Source organism: Babylonia areolata, chromosome 30 (assembly GCF_041734735.1).
Source record: "Babylonia areolata isolate BAREFJ2019XMU chromosome 30, ASM4173473v1, whole genome shotgun sequence".
In the NCBI taxonomy this organism is placed as follows: domain Eukaryota; kingdom Metazoa; phylum Mollusca; class Gastropoda; order Neogastropoda; family Buccinidae; genus Babylonia; species Babylonia areolata.
The window spans coordinates 3792667-3817666 of record NC_134905.1 but is presented as its reverse complement, the minus strand read 5'-3'; the positions used below and the strand labels follow the sequence as shown (position 1 = coordinate 3817666).

The 25000-nt window shown below is 42.9% G+C and overlaps 3 protein-coding genes across 4 annotated transcripts in view; 2 read left to right on the top strand and 1 right to left on the bottom strand.

Moving 5' to 3' along the window:
* Positions 1-14997, top strand: part of LOC143275310 (uncharacterized) — a 26252-nt gene extending 11255 nt beyond the window's left edge. For both annotated transcript variants that reach the window (XM_076579310.1, XM_076579309.1), the window contains exons 5-6: positions 3222-3460; positions 14599-14997. In XM_076579310.1, the coding sequence (XP_076435425.1) occupies positions 3222-3460; positions 14599-14832 (473 nt within the window). In that variant the 3' untranslated portion in view covers positions 14833-14997. The remainder of the gene's footprint in view (positions 1-3221; positions 3461-14598) is intronic.
* On the bottom strand, positions 9501-20778 carry LOC143275311 (uncharacterized). Its single transcript, XM_076579311.1, has 2 exons — positions 20709-20778; positions 9501-11662 (listed from the first exon to the last, which is right to left on the bottom strand). The coding sequence occupies exon 2, from the start codon at positions 11605-11607 to the stop codon at positions 10393-10395; it is 1215 nt and encodes a 404-aa protein (XP_076435426.1). The 5' UTR covers positions 11608-11662; positions 20709-20778; the 3' UTR covers positions 9501-10392.
* Positions 20779-24240: 3462 nt separating this feature from the next.
* Positions 24241-25000, top strand: part of LOC143275450 (uncharacterized) — a 6010-nt gene continuing 5250 nt past the window's right edge. Inside the window, exon 1 of the mRNA XM_076579586.1 lies at positions 24241-24290. The gene's annotated coding sequence lies outside the window, so the exon portion shown is untranslated. The remainder of the gene's footprint in view (positions 24291-25000) is intronic.

Genomic DNA, 25000 nt, shown 5'->3' with positions numbered 1-25000 from the left:
ACATGTTTGTTACAAGGCGTATGGTGTGTTAATGTGTACCTTACATGCTAACCTTGTGTACATGTGTGTTATAAGGTGTATGGTGTGTTAATGTGTACTCTACATTGCTAACCTTGTGTACATGTGTGTTACAAGATGTATGGTGTGTTAAGGTGTACTCTACATTGCTAACCTTGTGTACATGTGTGTTACAAGATGTATGGTGTGTTAAGGTGTACTCTACATTGCTAACCTTGTGTACATGTGTGTTACAAGATGTATGGTGTGTTAAGGTGTACTCTACATTGCTAACCTTGTGTACATGTGTGTTATAAGGCGTATGGTGTGTTAATGTGTACCTTACATGCTAACCTTGTGTACATGTGTGTTATAAGGTGTATCGTGTGTTTATGTGTACCCTACATGCAAAATAGATGTGTAGTGTTTGTATTTATGTGTGTGTTACCTGGTGTGTAGTTAACATGTACTCCACATGCTTGATGTGCAGTGTGTGTGTATGTATGTATGTGTTACAAGGTGTATGATGTGTTAACATGTACTCTGCATGCTAACTGCATGTGTAGTGTTCATGTACTTGTGTGTGTTACAAGGTGTGTAATGTGTTACCGTGTACCTAACATGCTAGATATACAGTGTGTGTGTATGTACGTGTTACAAGGTGTATAGTGTGTTAACATGTAATCTATATGCTAACAAGATGTGCAGTGTTTGTGTACTTTGTGTGTGTTACATGGTGTGTAGTGTGTTAACATGTACTCTACATGCTTTACTTTGTGTACTGTATGTGTGGTACAAGGTGTATCGTGTGTTAATGTGTACTCTATGTGCTAACTATAGATGTGTAGTGTGTGTGTACTTTGTTACAACTTGTATAGTGTGTTAATGTATACAATACATGCTAACCAGATGTGTAGTGTTTATGTACAAGTGCAGGTTACAAGGTGTGTAGTGTATTAACGTGTTCTCTACATGCTAACTAGATATGTAGTGTTTGTGTACATGTATATGTTACAAGGTGTACTGTATTGTGTTAATGTTATTGTATTTTCTAAATGACAACTAGACATGTAGTGTGTGTGTGTGTGTATCCTTGTGTTAACCACGTGGTGTGTAATGCGTAAACATGTAATCTACAAGCAACCTAAATGTGTTGTATTGTGTGTGTGTGTGTGTGTGTGTGTGTGTGTAAATGTGTGTTACAAGGTACTCAGTGTGTTACCCTGTACTATACACACAGTAGATATATAGGGAGTGTGAACATGTGTGTGTTTAACAACCCCCCACCAACACAAAACTGATATCCAACAAAAACAAGGAAGAAATAAACGAAAAGAAAAGAAGAAAAGAGAAGTGAAAGAATAAAGAACTTGAGAAACAAAGTGAGAGAGACAGAGACAGAGACACAGAGGGACAGAGAAAAAAGACAGACAGACAGACAGAGGCAGATTGAGAAGCCACAGATATCGAGAAGACAGAGACAGAGACAGAGATAGAGACACAGAGGGACAGAGAAAAAAGAAAGACAGACAGACAGACAGAGGCACAGTGAGAAGCCACAGATATTGAGAAGACAGAGAGACAGAGACAGACATAGAGACACAGAGGGACAGAGAAAAAAGACAGACAGAGGCAGATTGAGAAGCCACAGATATCGAGAAGACAGAGAGCCAGAGACAGAGACAGAGACACAGAGGGACAGAGAAAAAAGACAGACAGACAGACAGAGGCAGATTGAGAAGCCACAGATATCGAGAAGACAGATTGAGAAGGCAGACACCAACATCTACCCTCCTTGTATTACACCACGACAGCCACCCCCCACAAGCCAAACAACTTCTTCTTCTTCATTCGTGGGCTGCAACTCCCACATTCACTCGTATGTACACGAGTAGGCTTTTACATGTATGACCGCCTTTACCTCACCATGTAGGCAGCCATTCTCCGTTTTCGAGGTTGTGCATGCTGGGTACGTTCTTGTTTCCATAACCCTCCGAACACTGACATGGATTACAGGATCTTTAACGCGCGTATTTGATCTTCTGCTTGCGTGTACACACGAAGGGAGTTCAGGAACAAGCAGGTCTGAACATAATATGCTGACCTGGGAGATCGGAAAAATCTCCGCCCTTTACCCACAAAGTGCAGCTGGGATCGAACTCAGATACTATAACGACTACCAGGCACCATTACCAAGATTCAGACCCAGAACCCTCGGATTGATAGTCCAACTGACGGGCGCAATAGCCGAGTGGTTAAAGCGTTGGACTGTCAATCTGAGGGTCCCGGGTTCGAATCACGGTGACGGCGCCTGGTGGGTAAAGGGTGGAGATTTTTCCGATCTCCCAGGTCAACATATGTGCAGACCTGCTAGTGCCTGAACCCCCTTCTTGTATGTATATGCAAGCAGAAGATCAAATACGCACGTTAAAGATCCTGTAATCCATGTCAGCGTTCGGTGGGTTATGGAAACAAGAACATACCCAGCATGCACACCCCCGAAAACGGAGTATGGCTGCCTACATGGCGGGGTAAAAATGGTCATACACGTAAAAGCCCACTCGTGTGCATACGAGTGAACGCAGAAGAAGAAGAAGAAGATAGTCCAACATACAACCACTTGGCTGCTGTGCCTCCACTATCAACACTATCACCAGTCCCCATCATAATCATAATCTCTCCAGTTCAATGTTGAGCACTGCATGTTGTTTTGAGTGCAGCAATTCCACACTTTCACATTAAAAATTAAATAATGGTCTCACACCTCTCTTAATTTTAGTGGAGTGATGGCCTAGAGGTAACGCGTCCGCCTAGGAAGCCAGAGAATCTGAGCGCGCTGGTTCGAATCACGGCTCAGCCGCCGATATTTTCTCCCCCTCCACTAGACCTTGAGTGGTGGTCTGGACGCTAGTCATTCGGATGAGACGATAAACCGAGGTCCCGTGTGCAGCATGCACTTAGCGCACGCAAAAGAACCCACGGCAACAAAAGGGTTGTTCCTGGCAAAATTCTGTAGAAAAATCCACTTCAATAGGAAAAAACAAATAAAACTGCACGCAGGAAAAAATACAAAAAAAAAAAAAAAAAAAAGGGGTGGCGCTGTAGTGTAGCGACGCGCTCTCCCTGGGGAGAGCAGCCCAAATTTCACACAGAGAAATCTGTTGTGATAAAAAGAAATACAAATACAAATACAAAAATACAAATATCCTCTACCCTACTTGCAGATTCCACCGCAACAAACAGCCACCCCTACCCACACAAAGCGGGGAGCCGTCAGGATTCCAGACCGGCGCCACAGGGACCCAGAGCAGTGTCGGTGGTGCGGGACAGGGCCATGCTCCGTCACGTGCGCCTGGGCAGCGAACTTCTGAACACCCGCTACAACGGGGACGTGAACGTGGATGTGGACGTTCTCAACAACCAGGACTGTCAGGGTCTTCTGGAGACCATACTGGTGTTTGAGGTACTGTTTTTTTGGACTGAAGTTGTGATTCAAGAAGTATGTATTGTTATTGTATCCTCCACACCCCAAAAGGGGAAAAAGAATTAAATTTCTTTGAATCTTTGTTCCTGCAGAATGATGGCAGTAGAGTGACTGGGGGGTGGGGGGGATGACTATTGAGGAGGGGGGAAGGTGTGTGAGGGGGTTGTGGGGGTGGCACAGCATGGGGTGGGGGTGGGGGGAGTTGGTCATTGGGTATGACTGCATGTCTGACTCTCAGGTACCGATCACATTTCTCCCCACGTCTGCACTGGCTCCCCATTGAAGCGAGAATTGAATACAAAGTTGCGTGTCCCTTCTATTCTGTCTTCCAGTCCACAGGGCTTACCTATCTTTCTGACCTTTTCAGTGCTTACACTCTCTCCAGAACTCTCCTGCTTTTCCTCTGACTGTTACCTTCTGAAACTTCCTCGTGTCAATACAAGAACCTATGGTGAACGTTCTTTCCTCTTTGCTGCTCCTCACATCCGGAACAACCTTCCTCATCACACAATTAACTCACTCAGTACAGCCAGTCCTCTCTTCTCCTCTACACAGACCCTTCAGATGTCCAGTGGGTGTCTCAATGACCCAACCTTTAGCTTCCGTCGTCAGAATTGTGGTATTATTTGTCAACATTCAGCTCTTCAGTATAAGAGCCTTCTGCTTGCAATATTTTGATGGTGGTAATTGGGGTGAAACACTGTTAACATTGTCTCTTTCGCCGTTCGTATGGAGAGAGTTAATCACAAGCAGATGACCAGTGACATTGGAGAACGTGATCTGCATTTGATGTTTTGTGTGTGTATGTGATGAGGATTATACAACGATTACATTGTATATATATATATATATATATATATATATATATATTCACTCCTTTGTTTACAAATAAAACACCACCATTTTTAGTTGGGATATGCAACACTCATAAATGGCCAAAATCGTCAAACGTCAAGCAAATTTTGCAAAACTGACTTGAGTTATGAAGATTTAGATGAGAGTGTGGGGAGAAGGTTAAGGTATCAGCAGGTCTGTACAGGATGTTGACTGTAAAGACAGGACATCTTGAACAGCCTTTCAAAGTTTGGTTGTTGTTGTTGTTGTTTTTAAACCCAACATACACTGCTGCCTGACCTTTGACCCTGCTGTTACTTACCGTCCTTAGAAAAACTGAACATGTAGTTCTTTCTTCACACACACTCTCTCTCTCTCTCTCTCTCTCTCTCTCTCACACACACACACTCTCTCTCTCTCTCTCACAAACACACTCTCTCTCTCTCTCTCTCTCTCTCTTCTCTCTCTCACTCTCTCTCTCTGAGACACAACTCAACTCCATGTAGTCTTCCAGTCTTTATTATTTGATAAAAAACAAAATGTAGACAGCTGAAAAAAGAGGGAGTAAGAGAGACAGAGAAAGAGAGTGAGAGACATAGACTAGAGAGAAAGACAGTGGGAGAATAGACCCCAGAAGGATAGATTGGTTTTTAATTTCCCTTCACAGACGTGTCTGTATGTGTGTGTGTGTGTGTGTGTGTGTGTGTGTGTGTGTGTGTGGCTCTGAATATCCTTTGTTTTTTCTGAATAAATATCACTGAGAGATTAAATACTCAACAAAAATATAAAAGAAGCAAATAAAAAAAAAAAAAAATGAATTATATAGATGAATTCATATTATAATACTGACACTGTCACAAAAAGATAACCTGACTGAATATTAATTTAGAAGAAAAAAAAGAAAAAAAGAACTTGCTAACTTGATCATTTTTAACAATTTTTTAATGACTGATAAAATAATGATGAAAAAAAGAAAAAGAAAAGAATTTATAAATATTTGACATAAACGTAAGATTCAGAAACAAAAATACCCCTGAAAACAGAGTATAGCTGCCTACATGGCAGGCTATGAACCGTCATACATGTAAAAGCCTACACGTAAAAGGCCACTCATGTACATATATCACTATTAGTGAACGTGGGAATTGCAGCCCACGAATGAAGAAGAAGAAGAAGAAGAAGAAGAAGAAGAAACAAAACTAATCATAGAAATTATGGAGCCAACTAAACAGGTTATCCCCCCAAAAAATATTAGTGAAAGGTTTAAGGTCCCATACCTTATATCGGGTACTCCAGTCACAGCTAGGTGTGGAGAGTAGAAATTCCAAGTAGACGGGCGCAATAGCCGAGTGGTTAAAGCGTTGGACTGTCAATCTGAGGGTTCCGGGTTCGAATCTCGGTGACGGTGCCTGGTGGGTGAAGGGTGGAGATTTTTATGATCTCCCAGGTCAACATATGTGCAGACCTGCTAGTGCCTGAACCCCCTTCGTGTGTATACGCAAGCAGAAGATCAAATACGCACGTTAAAGATCCTGTAATCCATGTCAGCGTTCGGTGGGTTATGGAAACAAGTACATACCCAGCATGCACACCCCCAAAAGCGGAGTATGGCTGCCTACATGGTGGGGTAAAAAAAACGGTCATACACGTAAAAGCCCACTCGCGTATATACGAGTGAATGTGGGAGTTGCAACCCACGAACGCAGAAGAAGAAGAAGAAGTAGAAATTCCAAGTAATGTCCCTTTGCCAAGGACAGAACGCTATAGCAAAACAGGGTCCCGAACTCTCAATTACTGGTTTATACAATGAATCCCAAGACCAAGGCCTAACCAATTTGATTCTGCCTTGGCACCCCTGATCTTAACAAATATGTATGATAGTCAGTCATGTCTATGACCATCAGAACAGCAGAGGAGGCAACTGCTGTCCCGACTAACTGGGGCTAGAATTTGATCATAGTGGAGAGTGTCTTGCCCAAGTTACATCCCCCACTCTCTCGGTCAAGAGGGTTTTAGTAAAAGTAATTTTAGGGCAGTCAGCATTGGGGATGTTACCCAAAGGTCAACTAGCCCCCCAAGGCTGCAGCACTAAGAGCCAGTGCAGTTTTGCCTCCTAGTTTGAGAGCCATAGCCCTTCACAAAAGACTAAGCTGTAAATGATTTCCCATTACAATAGAAAACCCATTGATAATAATAGTTGATACAGCTCTCACTTTGCTGTTCGCCCAACTGTAAACTCATGTCAATAGAATAAAATATGTAATGATATTATAAAGTACACAGAGAAATGGAACTTTCATAAAAACTCAAGAAGAAGAGAAGATAAAAAACAACAACAAAAACAACAGCAGTAACAACATTGTAAATGAGATACATTTTTCTCTCCCCCTTTTTGTCCCACGCTTTTGATTTACAGCATACTTACATCACCCCCTTCCACCCCCCCCCCCCACCCCCCACACCTCCACCACCAAAACCAAAACAATGTTTTATTAAACATCTGCACAAGTGGACAGGCGCAACAGCCGAGTGGTTAAAGCATTGGACTTTCAATCTGAGGGTCCCGGGTTTGAATCTTGGTCACGGCGCCTGGTGGGTAAAGGGTGGAGATTTTTTTTCCCAATCTCCCAGGTCAACATATGTGCACACCTGCTTGTGCGTGAAGCCCCGTAGTGTGTATATATGCATGCAGAAAAAAAAATATGCACGTTAAATATCCTGTAATCCATGTCAGCGTTCTCTGGGTGATGAAGACACGAAAATACCCAGCATGCACCAACCACGACAGAATCATCGGCAAGTCTTCTTCTTCTTCTTCTGCGTTCACTCGTATGCACATGAGTGGGCTTTTATGTGTATGACCGTTTTTAACCCCGCCATGTAGGCAGCCATACTCCGTTTTCGGGGGTGTGCATGCTGGGTATGTTCTTGTTTCCATAACCCACCGAACGCTGACATGGATTACAGGATCTTTAACGTGCGTATCTGATCTTCTGCGTGAATATACACACGAAGGGGGTTCAGGCACTAGCAGGTCTGCACATATGTTGACCTGGGAGATCGTAAAAATCTCCACCCTTTACCCACCAGGCGCCGTCACCGTGATTCAAACCCGGGACCCTCAGATTGACAGTCCAACGCTTTTACCACTCGGCTATTGTGCCCGTCCATCGGCAAGTCGATGTTGGTCGTGTAACGGAAAGAAGAAAAAAGAAAGAAAAAAGAAAGAAGAAGTCTAGTATAAAAAAAAGGACAGTTTTCTCCCCATTATATTCTTGCCCTTTTAACAAGAAAAACAACAATCGTCAACATCATCATCATAATCTCATCATCATATCATCACGTAACAGATTTCTTGAAATAAAATATTTTCTTTGTTGTTGGTTACGATTCTTAAAGCAAAACCACAAATACTGTGTTGATGGCTACTCCAAGGTTTGTGCCATATAATTTTTTTTTTTCCTTTAAATTTTATCATGCCATTTAGACACAGTTCAAGATAATACTGTAAACAGGCTAACAACTATTTGTATTTGTTTTTTATCACAACAGATTTCTCTGTGTGAAATTCGGGCTGCTCTCCCCAGGGAGAGCTCGTCGCTACACTACAGCGCCACTCATTTTTTCTTCTTTTTTTTTTTGTATTTTTTCCTGCGTGCAATTTTATTTGTTTTTCTTATCGAAGTGGATTTTTCTACAGAATTTTGACAGGAACAACCCTTTTGCTGCCGTGGGTTCTTTTACATGTGCTAAGTGCATGCTGCACACGGGACCTTGGTTTATCGTCTCATCCGAATGACTAGCGTCCAGACCACCACTCAAGGTCTAGTGGAGGGGGAGAAAATACTGGCGGCTGAGCCGTGATTCGAACCAACGCGCTCAGATTCTCTCGCTTCCTAGACGGACACGTTACCTGTAGGCCATCACTCCTCTATCAAGCCACTGTCACCAGTCCCCATCATATTCATAATCTCTCCAGTTCAATGTTGAGCACTGCATGTTGTTTTGAGTGCAACAATTCCACACTTTCACATTAAAAATTAAATAATGGTCACACCTCTCTTAATTTTAGTGGAGTGATGGCCTAGAGGTAACGCGTCCGCCTAGAAAGCCAGAGAATCTGAGCGCGCTGGTTCGAATCACGGCTCAGCCGCCGATATTTTCTCCCCCTCCACTAGACCTTGAGTGGTGGTCTGGACGCTTAGTCATTCAGATGAGATGATAAACCGAGGTCCCGCGTGCAGCATGCACTTAGCGCACGTAAAAGAACCCACGGCAACAAAAGGGTTGTTCCTGGCAAAATTCTGTAGAAAAATCCACTTCGATAGGAAAAACAAATAAAACTGCACGCAGGAAATAATACAAAAAAAATGGGTGGTGCTGTAGTGTAGCGACACGCTCTCCCTGGGGAGAGCAGCCCGAATTTCACACAGAGTAATCTGTTGTGATAAAAAGAAATACAAATACAAATACAAATTTTGATTTCGCCTCCACTTCCACCAAAGTGTATGGCTTTGTCAAGCAGATTCAGTCAAAATAACAATTACCATGCTCCCATCAACTTGTGAACTGGACTTTCAATCACAAATAAACAAATATATAAACAATACAATCATCCTTTGGATGAATTGAAAAAAAACAAAAACAGAACTCAGCCTCTTCCGATTATTTACTTAGTTTTCATCAAAATTTTCTTGAATGAAATATTGACGTGGATAAAAATATTGCATATAATATATATATATGTACAGTCAAAAAGTAAAGGAGCTATCTCAGTATCTGTTTAAATGTTTTATTAAAATATTCTGATTTCATAAACAATAGAGAAGAAGAAAAAAATGTGAGCACAGTTTTTATGTACATCACATGTGTAAAAGTTGTCCATGAGTGCTATAAATGCATTCATATTCAGGTAAAGTATGTGTGTGTGTGTGTGTGTGTGTGTGTGTGTGTGTGCGTGTGTGTGTGCATTCATGTGTGTGTGTGTGTGTGTGTGTGTGTGCGTGTGTGTGTGTGCATTCATGTGTGTGTGTGTGTGTGTGTGTGTGTGCAGGCACATGTTTAAGATCATGTGGTATATAGCCTGAGTTTTAACACATACAATTTGCACACATTAGAATTTAGATATATATATATATATATATATATATATATATATATAATATGAATATGATATGATATATATCATATGATATAATATATATAATATATATATATATGTTATATGTGAGCATGGATTAGTGTATGCCTGCCATTTCTCTACCCATGCCATCCACTTATGATTTGAAACAGCATAATGTTTCTGATCTTACAATCTCAAGTCATGTTGTGTGTGAAAAGATGTCTGCTATTGAATTTCATAGATGTACTATAAATAGTTTTCATTGCAATGGTCCGAGTGGAATTCCCACTCCAGTGTTATTCTGATGTTTTGGGGTTGTTGTTTTTTTTAATTATTATTTATTTATTTTTTTACAAACCTAAAAAACTATAATGAAACATAAAACTTATTTTTTAAATGCCTGAGTATTTCATAAATAGCTTTTATAGATGTTATATAATGTTCATGCCAGTTGTCCAAGTGGAATTCACACACCAGTATTATTCAGATGGATTTTTCTTTTCTTTCTTTTTTTTTTTTTTTTTATTTTTTTTTTAACAAACCTGAAATCTATATAAAACATAAAACTTTTATTTTTATTTATTTTTAAAACAAATGCCTGAGTATTCTATGAATAGCTTTTTCTGATACAGAAAATTACACATATAAGAACCCCCCACCTCCCCCCACCCCACCCCCCAATAAACATATAATAGCAGTTCAACACAAGGTGTTGTGGATCTGATGCAAAAGATCATACAATTCAAGACGTAATCATTCCAGCATCTATGAATACATATGGAAGAACACACACACACACACACACACATACACATGCACACACACACACACACAAACACACATGCACACACACACACAACCTCACCACCACCACCCACCCACACACAGAGAGAAACACACACACACACACACACACACACACAACACACACACACCATCCCGCCCCAACTTTCACTTACAACTGCACGGGAAAATCCTTGACGTCACAATCCTTCAGCAACAGAATCCCTTTCACGGCTGGCGGGATGTTTGAACCCAACCTCTCTACCGCCCACAAAACATTCCGACCACTCCTCATGAGTGCCTTGCGGGCTGACCTCCGGGCGAGGTCAAACAGCTTCAGCGCTGTGCGAGGCTGCGGGCCGGAGTTCCTCGCATCGTGAGGCGAGGACGGTGCAGGCGATGACAACCTTGACTGCAAATCGTCGCTCAGGCTGTCGGAGCACACGAGGATCTTGTGCAAGAGGGGCAGGAAGCGACCGACATCCGCAGCAAACAGCACGCGCTGGAACACGTCAGGCTCGTCCGAGCGGAGCAGGTACCCGTGCGCGGCTAACATGAGATGTAGGATCTCCTCCAGGGGCCGACTGAGCTCCCTGCCGCCCTCTGACCTCCGGATGAACTCTCGGATGGCCGTGATGCTGGGGAGAGTTGACCCCGTCACGTTGGTGCTGGCTCCCAGGGCCAGCAACTCTCGCACCATGGCCGGGTTCAGGGCCGTGATAGCCAAAGACAGCGGGGACCGCCCCTTGTCTGTCAGGAGGTTGAGGTTGGCCCCGCGGTCTGCCAGCTCGCGCACGAGGTCGGGCCTCTGGCGGGTGACAGCCAGATGCACCAGGGAGAGGCTGAACGCGTCCTGGGCGTCCAGGTTCAAGTCTTCGCCCCGCGTCGTTATCAGGAAGCGCAGCACTCGCTGGCTGTTGTAGACCATCGCCTTCAGCAGCGGAGTCCGCTTCCACACGTCCCTCACCTCCAGGTTGACTACCTCCCCTACTCCCACCGCCTCCGCTGCCTTTATCGCCGCCGTCAGATTCTCCAGCTGGTCGGTCATGCATGCTGCGTGCAGCGGAGTTTCCCCAGAGCCGTCCCCCCTGTGAAGGTCGCAGCCGCTGGCAACCAGGAACGCCACGCAATCCGCGTTCCCCCTCCTCTCCATGGCGACGTGGAGCAGGGTCCTTCCGGTCAAAGCTTCCACCACGTTCGGCAGAGGCACTGCGCCAGGGGCGGCTGGGTTCGAGTCCTCCGTCAGTGCCTGAAGCTCAGACACGTCCCCTGCTCTGGCCGCCCGGAGCACCAGTCGATGGAAGAGGATCTGCTCCGGGCTCATTTCTTCTTCCGCACCGCTGGCATTCCACCACGGGTAGAGCAGGAGACGGAGAATGTTGCCCATGGTGGTCACGTGGTGGTCAGCTCACTTGTCTGTTGCAGTGTCTGTCTTGTTGCTTCTGAAATCAGACCCGGAAAGGGGAAAAATGACACTGATTTGTAGTTTTGCTTTCTTCTTCCGCGTTCACTCGTATGCACACGAGTGGGCTTTTACGTGTATAACCGTTTTTACCCCGCCATGTAGGCAGCCATACTCCGTTTTCGGGGGTGTGCATGCTAGGTATGTTCTTGTTTCCATAACCCACCAAACGCTGACATGGATTACAGGATCTTTAACGTGTGTATTTGATCTTCTGCTTGCATATACAGATGAAGGGGGTTCAGGCACTGGCAGGTCTGCACATATGTTGACCTGGGAGATCGTAAAAATCTCCACCCTTTACCCACCAGGCGCTGTCACCGTGATTCGAACCCGGGACCCTCAGATTGACAGTCCAACGCTTTAACCACTTGGCTATTGCGCCCGTCGTTTTGCTTTCATGTAAAGTGTCCTGGGCTCTTTGAGAGAAAGGACGCTATACAAATGGATATTATTATTATTATCATTATTATCATAAAAACTGTAGAACAGGGGGAAAATTTTTTTTGCTTGAATTACCAATGAAGGGTTTTTGACTTACCAGGCATACATGTTTCAGTCAATTGGATGAGACCATGTGTGCAGCTTGCATTTTGCGCACATAAAAGAACCCTCGGCAGCATATGGATTATACCTCTTGTAAGGACTTATAAGGACCATCTCAGTATTTTGTAAGGACCTACAAAGTTAATAGGAGACATAAAAATCGTACCTGTACATGTCTTCCATAACATTTTTTGAAGTCTTCTGATGATCAAGGGCTCATTTAAAGTCATAACGAAGTGTCTTGTAATATTACAATACAGTCACTCACAACTGAAGAAAAGTCACACATGGGGCTGAGTCTTGATGCCAGCACATTGAGCATAAACAGATATTCACACTCAAAGTCCGTTCAAAAAAAAAAAAAAAAAAGAATAAAAAGAAACGAAAACACACACCTGATGTCTTGATGCCTACATAGTAAACACTACCAGCAGAAATTCTATCACCCACAATTAATTAGCAGAAAAAATACAAACACACACACACAAGATGTCTTGATACCTGTATACTAAGCATTACTGGAAATATAAGTCACTTGCAATTGGGGGGGAGGAGCTGGGGGGGGCGGGGGGGGGGGGGCGGAATCAGGATCTGTTCATCAAATGACCTGCCAACAAAATTTCTGAAGAAAAATCCACTCCAATACACATGTGTGTGTATGTGAGACTGAAGCCTGACTGAATGACGAAGGGAATGAACATCGTGGAGTGATGGCCGAGAGGTAACGCGTCCCGCCTAGGAAGCAAGAGAATCTGAGCGCGCTGGTTCGAATCACGGCTCAGCCGCCGATATTTTCTCCCCCTCCACTCGACCTTGAGTGGTGGTCTGGACGCTTAGTCATTCGGATGAGACAATAAACCGAGGTCCCGTGTGCGGCATGCACTTAGCGCACGTAAAAGAACCCACGGCAACAAAAGGGTTGTTCCTGGCAAAATTCTGTAGAAAAATCCACTTCGATAGGAAAAGCAAATAAAACTGCATGCAGGAAAAATACAAAAAAAAAAAAAAAAAAAAAAAAAAAAAAAAGGGTGGCGCTGTAGTGCAGTGACACGCTCTCCCTGGGGAGAGCAGCCCGAATTTCACACAGAGAAATCTGTTGTGATAAAAAGAAATACAAATACACATACAAATACAAATACGATGAGCGCCTAAATGCAGCTGTCAGTTAGCTCTGTTCGGGGACATAGCCTGTTGTACCAATGACTGTTTGTGAAACACTGGGAGCCTCGACTAAGCCATTATTGTCGCTAGTAGGGGGCTTAGTAGGTGGCGTCCTAAGTACGTTAAAACAGAACAGGCACCACTGAACACCACCGAAGTGACTCAGCAGCAGTGCAGGGTCTCCTCTGGTGTGTGGCCTCCTGGCGACCTAACATCGATGGTTCCCTGTGGACTGCCGACGCTGGAACTGCGACGGACGAACCCGGGTGTGGCCGTGTATGGGGGGAATCTAAATGAGCGGCGTGGGAGTAATGCCACTGAAACGGTGCAGATGATGGGGCAGCAAAAAAAACAACCCACAAAAAAAACAACATTGGGAGCCTTGTCTCTGAATAAAGATAGGCACTATGTAAGTATCACTAATAATAATGATGACAATAATACAAACAGCTCACAGGGTGTATGTATTTAGTTTTAACTCTCTCCATATGAACGGCGAAAGAGACGACGTTAACAGCGTTTCACCCCAATTACCATCATCAGAATATTGCAAGCGGAAGGCTCTTATACTGAAGACGTGAATGTTGACAAAGAATACCACAGTTCTGACGACGGAAGCTAAAGGTTGGGTCATTCAGACACCCACTGGACATCCGAGGGGTCTGTGCAGAGGAGAAGAGAGGACTGGCCGTACTGAGTGAGTTAATGAGTTATCATCATCATCATCGCCACTGTTATCATCATTACTATAACATCAATGTCCATACAGGTATGCATCTCAATTAAAAAAAAATTTTTTTCATTATTATTATTAGTTCTTTTTTAAGTTTTAAGTTTTTTTTTGTTTTTTGTTTTTTTGCTGCCCAATCATCTGCATGGTTTCAGTGGCATTACTCCCATGCCGTTCATTTAGATTCCCCCATACACGGCCACACCTGGGTTCGTCCATCTGCCACAGTCTCAGCGGTGTCGGCAGTCCACAGGGAACCATCAATGATAGGTCACCAGAAGACCACACACCAGAGGAGACCCCGCACCACTGCTGCTGAGTCACTTCAGTGGTGTTCATTCAGTGGTGCCTGTTCTGATTTAACGAACCTAGGACATCACCTACTAAGCCCCCCCCCCCCCCCCCCCACCCCCCCCCCCACCCCCTGACCCTCGCTACATGTCTAAAAAAAAAAATGAACTGGCTTTCGCATGTTTCAGATCCCTGGAGTGAGCAAGATGAAGAACAACTACTCGGGCCTGCTGGACAGACCAGGGGGAGACAACTACGCTCACCGAGCGGGCCAGAGCATACCAGGGGGCAGCACTGCTACCGGCTGCTCTGCAAAGGAGGTGGAGGGGGAGGAGGAGGAGGAGGAGCAGGATAATCCCCCCCTCTCCTCCCTTCCCCCTACCCGGCTCTTCCCCTCTTTCGTACCCAGTCACAAGTCTTAGTGTTGGCCGTCACTTCGTGCTCTTTGTTTTAAAAAAAAAAAAAAAAAAATTTTTTTAATGTCTTCATGTTATGTAGCGAATTATTCATTTCTGATGAGTTTTGTTGTGAACAAAAGTGAACTGTTACCCCGAATGCATGGGCAAGAGGGTATTATCATGTTTACAACCTTCTATTGTAGTCTTTACAACAACCCCAAAAAAAAGAAATTAAAATATTACTATAATTTTCTTTCCTCTGTGTGTGTGTGTGTGTGTGTGAGAGAGAGAGAGAGAGAGAAAGAGAAGGGGAGAGAGAGTGTGTGTGTGAGAGAGAGAGAGAGAGAGATAAAGAGAAGGGGGGAGAGAGAGAGAGAGACTGTGTGTGTGTGTGTGAGACAGAGAGAGAGGGGAGACACAGAGAGAGACAGTGTATGTGTGTTTGTGAGAGAGAAAGAGAGAGTGAGCGCGTGCGTGTGAAAGCATGTGTGCGTGTGCGTGCGTGTTTGTGCAGGACAGGGATACCTCAAATACGGACACAAACACACACCCACTGTTGCACAAAAATTTCACACAAAAACAAAGAAAAATGTGCACACACCCTTGTGCACATGCCCGTATATTATATAAATGCATTCCTGGTCAGGTACTTGTGACTGTTTGTAATACATTACAATATATCCTTATTACCACTAATCCCATTAGAACTCATAAACACTAACGCTAGAGTACAATTTGTATGTCATTAACCCTCTCCATACCAACGGCGAAAGAGAAGACGTTAACAGCGTTTCACCCCAACTACTACCATGAAAATATTGCGAGCGGAAGTCTCTTATACTGAAGAGGTGAATGTTGACAAAGAATACCACAATTCTGACGACGGAAGCTAAAGGTTGGGTCATTCAGACACCCACTGGACATCCGAGGGGTCTGCGTAGAGGAGAAGAAGAGAGGACTGGCCGTACTGAGTGAGTTAAGTCTTTGCTTGTTGCTGAGACACGGCAGCTTTTTTCTGCTATCGTTACAGTTCGTTCAGTGGGGCCATATTCCTGTTAATCATGACATTTGGAAAACAAAACCATATACACTTATCAGAACTGCACAAAAATTGTATGAAAATGCACTCCTACCCATACCCCCCTCCCCCACCCATCCCCACCCTCCCCCCAATTAAAAAAAAAAAAAAATTTTTTTATTCAATTACAAAAACGACTAAGTGTGTCACCTAAAATTACATCATAGACAACAGGGTTTTTTTTTGCTGTTTTTTTGTTGTTGGTTTTTTTTTTACTCATCAGTATAATATGAAGTGGGAGGGGGTATAAATTTTAACACATTAAAAGCAAGATATTCTTAGAAATTTCTATTTTGTCACTGGTTTAAAAAAAAAAAAAAAAATCCACTCACACTGAACAGAATGCAATGCAAGGGACTTTTTTTTTTTTTACTCATCAGTATAATATGAAGTGTGGGGGGCGGGTTATAAATTTTAACACATTACAAACAAGATATTCTTAGAAATTTCTATTTTGTCACTGTTAAAAAAATAAAATAAATTAAAAATAAAATAACACTGAACAGAATGCAATGCAAAGGGACACAATCCATAATCACATATTCTTCTGAGAACTGCAAGACCAACATTGGTTGTTTCCCTGTGACCTTGTTTCTTTTGTTTATTTGAGGATGGGTGTAGGCCTACTGGGGTGTGTGTGTGTGTGTGTGTGTGTGTGTGGGGGGGGTGATCTGGTTATCTAACTATCTGTAATAGATGTGTTATCTTTCTGTCTATCTGTGATCTGGTTATCTATCTGTAATAGATGTGTTATCTATTTATCTGTCTATCTGTGATCTGGTTATCTGTCTGTAATAGATGTGTTATCTATTTATCTATCTATCTACCTGTGATCTGGTTATCTATGTATCTGTAATAGATGTGTTATGTATTTATCTATCTGTCTACAATCTGTAATAGATCACACACACACACACACACACACACACACACACACAGAGTGACACACACACAGCCACACACACACAGCCACACACACACACACCCTAAGATGACTGAAGCACCTGCCCACATTAATATTTGCACATCTACACACATAACTGTAACACCACAAATGATCTTTCACTCCCAGTCCCAAGTCATGGTCAATCTTACAGCACAATTAAGTTAACAAGCTATTACAGCATTAGATTCCAATCTCATTCTCAAGGGCAGGCATCTCTGTCACTACTATCTAAAACTTTGATGAGCTACTCTGAAAATGAACTGTTCATCAAGGAACATGAATTGTTTATCAAGGACTGAGACTTAACAATATCTTCACACACTCATATCATTGACTCATCAACAGAGAGAGAAAAAAAACAATGAGCAAACATAATCATATAATGAAACAAGAAATCAAAAATTAAAAAAAAAAATCTTCCCATCCATCTAAACAATCCTTTTATTCCCCCCTCTCTAATAGAAGACAATAGAAACACCTCACCATGCTTTTTAAGATCAACAACAGCATAATTTCACACAGAGAAATCTGTTGTGATAAAAAGAAATACAAATACAAAATCACTACATGAAGTGATGGCCTGGAGGTAACGCGTCCACCTAGGAAGCGAGAGAATCTGAGTGTGCTGGTTCGAATCACGGCTCAGCTGCCGATATTTTCTCCCCCTCCACTAAACCTTCAGTGGTGGTCTGGACACTAGCCATTCGGATGAGACGACAAACCGAGGTCCCATGTGAAGCATGCACTTAGAGCACATAAAAGAACCCACAGCAATAAAAGGGTTGTTCCTGGCAAAATTCTGTAGAAAAATCCACTTTGATAGGAAAAACAAATAAAACTGCACACAGGAAAAAATACCCAAAAAATTGGGTGGTGCTGCAGTGTAGCGACACGCTCTCCCTGGGGAGAGCAGCCCGAATTTCACACAATGAAATCTGTTGTGATAAAAAGAAATAAAATACAAATAACTGACACTGGAAAGTCCCTACTTTTTACACCCCAGGGTATAGCCGAACAAGGGGAGCCCAAAGACTGCTCCAGGAATGAACCACCAATCCAACCCTCGGCAACAGCTTCTTCCCCAAAAACCATGCACCAGTGAAACAACCTGCTGACGGGTGCAATAGCCGAGTGGTTAAAGTGTTGGACTGTCAGTCTGAGGGTCCCGGGTTTGAATCACGGTGATGGCGCCTGGTGGGTAAAGGGTGGAGATTTTTACGATCTCCCAGGTCAACATATGTGCAGACCTGCTAGTGCCTGAACCCCCTTCGTGTGTATATGCAAGCAGAAGATCAAATACACACGTTAAAGATCCTGTAATTCATGTCAGTGTTCGGTGGGTTATAGAAACAAGAACATACACTGCATGCACACCCCTGAAAACAGAGTATGGCTGCCTACATGGCGGGGTAAAAACAGTCATACACGTAAAAGCCCACTCGTGTGCATACGAGTGAATGAAGAAGAAGAACAACAACAACAACCTGCCACCCAGCACCTTGAGTGGTAGACTGGATGCTAGCCATGCGGATTAGACGATAAACTGAGGTCCCGTGCGCAGCATGCACTTTGCACACACAAAAGAACCCATGGCAACAAAAGGGTTGTCCCTGGCAAAATTTTGAAGAAAAATCCACTTCAATAGGAAAACCAATATAAAACTGCAGGCAAAAAAAAAAAAAAAAAAGAAAAAAAAAAAGGTGGCTCTCCCAGTGTAGCGACACGCTCTCCCTGGAGAGAGCAGCCCGAATTTTACACAGAGAAGTCTGTTGTCACAGAAAAGGAGTAATACAATACAATACAATACAATACAGATAAGAATCACAAACCAGCTGTGCCATTTGTACAGTTTTGAACTTTTACACCAAATTATTTCTGAGCTACAAGCAAATCCAGTTTTTATACCCAGTTAGCTCAGCAGACTTCACAGCAGGGCTACAGGAACCCAGTCCATGCCAAAGATTTTTTTATTGGATGTTTTTTATGTGCTTATATTGTTGTATTTCTTCTTCTTCTTCTTTCTTTGTGTGCTGCAACTCCCATGTTCACTCGTATGTACATGAGCCTGCCATGCAGGCAGCCATACTCTGTTTCTGGGGGTGTGCATGCTGGGTATGTTCTTGTTTCCATAACCCACCCAATGCTGACATGGATTACAGGATCTTTTAACGTGCGTATTTTATCATCTGCTTGTGTATTCACATGAAGGGGGTTCAGGCACTAGCAGGTCTGCACATTATGTTGACCTGGGAGATTGGAAAAATCTTCACCCTTCACCCACCAGGCACCGTTACTGAGATTCGAACATACTGTTGTACAATACCTTATTGTCTTAACACGTGTGTGTGTGTGTGTGTGTGTGTGTGCTTTTAAATATATACAATCTGGATGTTTTTTATTTGTAACTGTATACATTGTTGTGCAATTCATTATTGTTTTAACACGCATGTGTGTGTGTGTGCGTGTGTGTGTGTGTGTGTGTGTGTGTGTGTGTGTGTGTGATGTGTAGTGTGGTTTGTTTTAGTCTATCATCAACTACTGTGAGTTCTTATCTGACTAGTTTTTATAACTTTTATGGTGTGCATGTTCATTTTATATTGGTGTTTACAAGCCTGTGATTTCATAAGTTTAATTTCCATGTGGATTAACAAAGTGTTTTTGATTTGATTAATCTGAAAGAAGCAGGATAGTAACAAAAAGCAAACAACTCACATCAACAGATTGGGAACATTTCCAGTTTGCGGTGATACTACTCACTAAAATCAAATACTAAACCAGTAACTAGTAATGTCACTCGTGGTAAAACAAAAAGCTCACAATTAGAACAACCAAGTACTGTTGTTGTTTTTTTCCTTGTGAAACAAAGGCTCTTGACCTGAATTTGCCTCACATGGGGAAACAATTCTTGTTCAATGCTTCCCCCCCACCCCCCCCCCCCCCCCCTGCGCCCCCCATCTCTCTCTCTCTCTCTCCCTCTCTCTCTCAGTTGCAAAATACGTCTCAGAGGCAGTAGATACACGGAAAAAGAAAATAAATGATCAAAATGCTCGTTAATTCAAAATATGTGCAAACATTAATGGTTTCCAAAATGATTTCTTTGAGGGTCAAAATAGAAGCAGACAGAATTAGTATTTGGATGGTCAATCTGATAATGATGATGTTATTTTTGTGTGTGTGTGCAATTTGTTGGCTGTTGTTTATTGATATAACCTTTGTAACATTAGGTGTGTTAGTTTTTGTTTTTGTTTTGTTTTGTTTTACTTTTTCAAATGATTGGATAAAACGACACTGTAACTTCCCCTGTACCCCCCTGTCACATGGGCTGTTAAGCTAATGACAGTAAAGAGTCAAAGTGTCAAAGTGTCTCTCTCTCCCTCTCTCTCTCTGTCTCTCTGTGTCTTTCTGTGCCTAGTTTTATTTCCAATTAATAAATTCAACAAAATATTGAGTCAAACAATTAGTTTAAAAAAAATTTAACAAGAAATCAGAACTGAAACTCTCAAAAAGGCAATGGGATATATTATACAAATAAAATTCGCATGTACCTTTGTGTAAAAAAAAAAAAAAAAAAAATTAAAAAAAGGGAGAAAAAAAACAATACTCTTCCTCTCACTCATTTTCATTGTTTGCAAGCGTGACATGTTTTCGACTTCTACTTTTAACCGAAGCATTTTGGGTTTCCTTTGATCTCATATCGGCTATGAATACATGTGTACAAAACCAACACGACCAAAACATTGACACGTTTGACAATCAAAGCAGGTGATTTTTCTCCAAACTGCAGCGGTTAGGATCAACACATATCTGACATACATTTGCCAGACAGAATCGCCATTAATAACACAGACGAATGACACAATATCGTCTTCCTCTTACCTCTGTCAACGTTTCGAAGGTACAGTTTTGGCAACAGGTATTTGCTTTCAAGCATGAAGGTTGTCGAGTCGACCCGGAAGTAGTTGCTGTCTCTGACCTTTACCTTTCGGTGTGAAACTTGTTGCGCATTCAAATGGCGTGTTATGTATTGTATTATGTCTGTGATGCGTGCAATTGTTGATATTTCTACAAATTACAAGTATCATCTATATTTCAACAAATCCATATCGATTCAATGTGCACAGCGCAGGGGGTGGGGGGTGGTGGTGGTGGTGGTATTTGACTAAAAACTGAAAACGTTTGTGCAAAATAGATAACAAACATGATAGATAAATATTTCAATCTCTCTCTCTCTCTCTCTCTCTCTCTCTCTCTCTCTCCCCCACACACACACACACACACACACACACACACATTTCAGTTGTTTTTAAGTCGTAATCTAGGAATTATTATTCAGTTTTCCACTGAAGAAAAATTGTGTGAATGTTTATAATCACTAATTGGCACATGACTCTATAGTACGTCACTTCTATGTTCGACGATAGTTGTCAGTGACGAAATGTCAGGTGGTTTTTTGTTGTTGTTGTTGTTGTTGTTTTTGTTTCTTTTCGGTGCTTCTGTATGTGCATCTTTGATTTAATGCGGTACAAAAGACCACTTGCCACAACATGTGCATATTCATCGTTTCTTATACTGACAAAATGATAAACTGATGAATTATTTCTTCTTCTTCTTCTTCTCCGTCAGTTCGTGGGCTGCAACTCCCACGTTCACTCAGGTTCGCACTGCATGTACACGAGTGGGCTCAGTTTACGTGAATGACCGTTTTTACCCCGCCATGTTGGCAGCCATACTCCGTCAGTTTTCGGGGGTGCCAGTGCATGCCGCTGGGTATGTTCTTGTTTCCATAACCCACCGAGCGCCGTGACCGACATGGATTGCTGAATCTTTAACGTGCGTATTTGCGGATCTCAGTTCTGCTTGCGTATAAACACGAAGGGGGTTCAGGCACTTTACCGGTTGCACTGTGGAGGTCTGCGCATATAATTATGTTGACCGGACCTGGGCGATCGGAAAAATCTCCACCCTTTCAGTTACCGGCACCACCGACTGCGCCGTTACTGACGGAGATTCGAACCCGGGACCCGCAGATTGAAAGTCCGACGGGGGCGGGCGTGGGGGAGGGGGAGGGGTTCAGTTCAACTCAGGTTGAGTATGAGTACCATTATTTGTGCAGAAAGCTCGATCAATTAATGACTGTGACGTACTAACCATTTGCATCGCACAAGCACCATATATAGCCTTCAGTCAAACACAACGTCACTAGGTTTGAGTTATATGTGATCAGTACTGTAAATGTTGCTCGAGTCAATTTCCCGGGTCAATTTTCTTTCGCGACAGAGTACGTGTAAAACGTCACGGATTATTGTTTACTCGATCCCGACTGACACTGACAACTGAACAAGATCAAAACAATAAACTGTCCACGAATCTCCCAAATTTAATTTGGCGCCTGTCTTCTCTACGTACATACAAGCACCGATATAGCTGATTTACTCCTGATACGATACGATTATGGCCAATATAAATTTTGATCAATCTCCCAAAATATCTTTCCTGAACGGAATGAATTATCTGTCCCGACGGCAACCGTGTGTGTGATTTACCCTTGATACGGTGCGACAAGGTCAATATATAAATTTGATTCAACTGATCCCAGAAAATATTAATAATCTCGCCGGCAGCATCTGCCAGCGGGCCGGCGTGATTATTTACTCCTCAGTGATTCGTTACAACTGACACAGTCAATGTAAATTTTGTTCCAATCTTCCAAACTTAATTATCGTTCAGTGATGCCGACACGCGGCGTGAACGTGCTTAACTGATATACACCGTATACGATTTTGCCCGAATGTTGACTGTTGTGTTATTAACACAACTGTTTAATTTGCTGGCTGTTATCATTCTCTTTGCAAGCTGTTACAAAACTCAAGAGTCAGAAGATCGGTTCAGTGAGGTGGGTGGTGGTCATGGGGTGGAGGGTGGGGAGTGGGGACTGAAGCAGGATGGGGAAGTGGGGACGTGAGGGTGGGGTGGTAGAAGAGAGAATTAAACGACTGAGGCCATGAAAATAATATGGTCATGCCATGCGCATGTGCCTATACATTGTTGGCTTCATACGACTGAATATTTTTAGCACCAGTGAATAGAAATACAATAAAACAAAATAAAAATAAAATGAAATAAAATAAGATAAAATAAACGTAACATCACTTTTGTACCCCCCCTCCCCCCCACAACCCCACCCTCCGGCAATGATGCTGATAAACCTTTAACTTATTCCTTTTCTTTTATTTCATTTGGCCTATTCAGTAGTTATTTTGGAATCCGAGTCATTTTCTTCACAGGTATTTTCTCTGTCTGTCTGTGAATCACGAATTGGTCTCCCCTGTCTCCACCATAGATCTGTTTATTTATTTGTTTGTTTGTTTTATTTCATTTTTTTTTCAAGTAAATTTAAAACAAAAAAAATTCTCAAGGCCTGACTAAGCGCGTTGGGTTACACTCACTCCTGGTCAGGCATTTGCTTCAGTGGGCAGATGTGGTGTAGCGGCGTATATGGATTTTTCCGAACGCAGTGACGCCTCCTTGAGCTACTGATACTGAGACTGATACTGAAACTCCAGTCCATCCATCTCAAGTTATATTTGTCAGTGTCTCAGTGTCCGGGGGTCTGTCTCACTGTTTCACTGAGTGTCTCTCTCTTTCCTCATCAGTCCGCCATCCTTTTCCTGTGTGTGTGTGTGTGTGTGTGTGTGTGTGTGTGTGTGTGTGTGTGTACAGTGTGTGTGTGTGTGTGTGTGTGTGTGTGTGTGTGTGTGTGTGTGTGTGTGTGTGTGTACAGTGTGTGTGTGTGTGTGTGTGTGTGTGTGTGTGCGCGCGCGCGCGCCGGCGTGCGTGTGTGTTCAGTTTGTGTGTCAGTGTGTATGCACTGACGTATGTGTGTGCGTGCCGTGCGCGCGCGAGCTGTACACTAGTGTCACAGTGTGTGTGCGGTGTCTGAGTGTGTCAGTGTCACTGAAGTGTGTGTGTGTGTGTGTGTGTGTGTGTGTGTGTCCGTCTTCCCGAGGCTGTCCATCTGTGTCAGTGTGTGTGTGTGTGCGCGCGCTCAGTGAAACTGACTGACCTGGACTGAGAACTAAAGGGCCGCGAAATCGCGTCAATGGGACGGATTCGAACCCATACTACCCTGCCACTAAGGCTCAGGCTCACAGACGCACTGACTCTCACTTGGAGGCTGGCTAAGCCGCTAAGCGTCTTAACCATTTTGCCACCCATGAAAAAATGCGGTCTGTGCGAAAAAAACGAACTGGAAACGAATATTCCCATACTGGCCAGGCGGGCACATTATCGGAATAAAATCGTCTATTTACCGCGATGGCAGCGAAATTTATGGTGATTGTGGTGTGTTTTATCTTCTTCACCAATCATTCTGCTATATAAATAGGGCTGTATTAGTTGAGTTCTTGCCAGACTGACTTACCGTTACATTTCTTGGAGTTTGTTTCGATGCATTCTAAGGTGAGATGTGTGTGTGTGTGTGTGTGTGTGTGTGTGTGTGTGTGTGCCGTGTGTGTGTGTGTGTGTGTGTGTGTGTGTGTGTGTGTGTGTGTGTGTGCGCAGTGTGCCGTGTGTGTGTGTGTGTGTGTGTGTGTATGTGTGTGTGTGTGTCTGCTTCAACCAAAACAGAAAATTGTCTTTAGGCTCACTCAAGTTAACTCACTCAGTACGGCCAGTCCTCTCTTCTCCTCTACACAGACCCCTCGGATGTCCAGTGGGTGTCTGAATGACCCAACCTTTAGCTTCCGTCGTCAGAATTGTGGTATTCTTTGTCAACATTCACCTCTTCAGTGTAAGAGCCTTCCGCTTGCAATATTTTGATGGTGGTAATTGGGGTGAAACGCTGTTAACGTCGTCTCTTTCGCCGTTCGTATGGAGAGAGTTAACATTGGCATTTTCTTGTCAGCTACAAGTGTCTTAGAAACTAAACTTGGCAGAATGGTAAGTGTGATATGAAGAAGACCTTTGATTCATACAACAGTTTTTATCAGTTGTCATGTTAATCAAGGGGGAAGGTCTACCCAGATTTTGACTAAAACACGTTTTTTTGTGTGTGTGTTTTTTTTTAAACTTGAAAAGCTGTTGGTTTGTGCATCAAGTTTAATCATTCTAGTTTTATATGCAATTTACAGTTTTTAAAAATTCGAAATAGTTTTTGAGATATAAGGCCT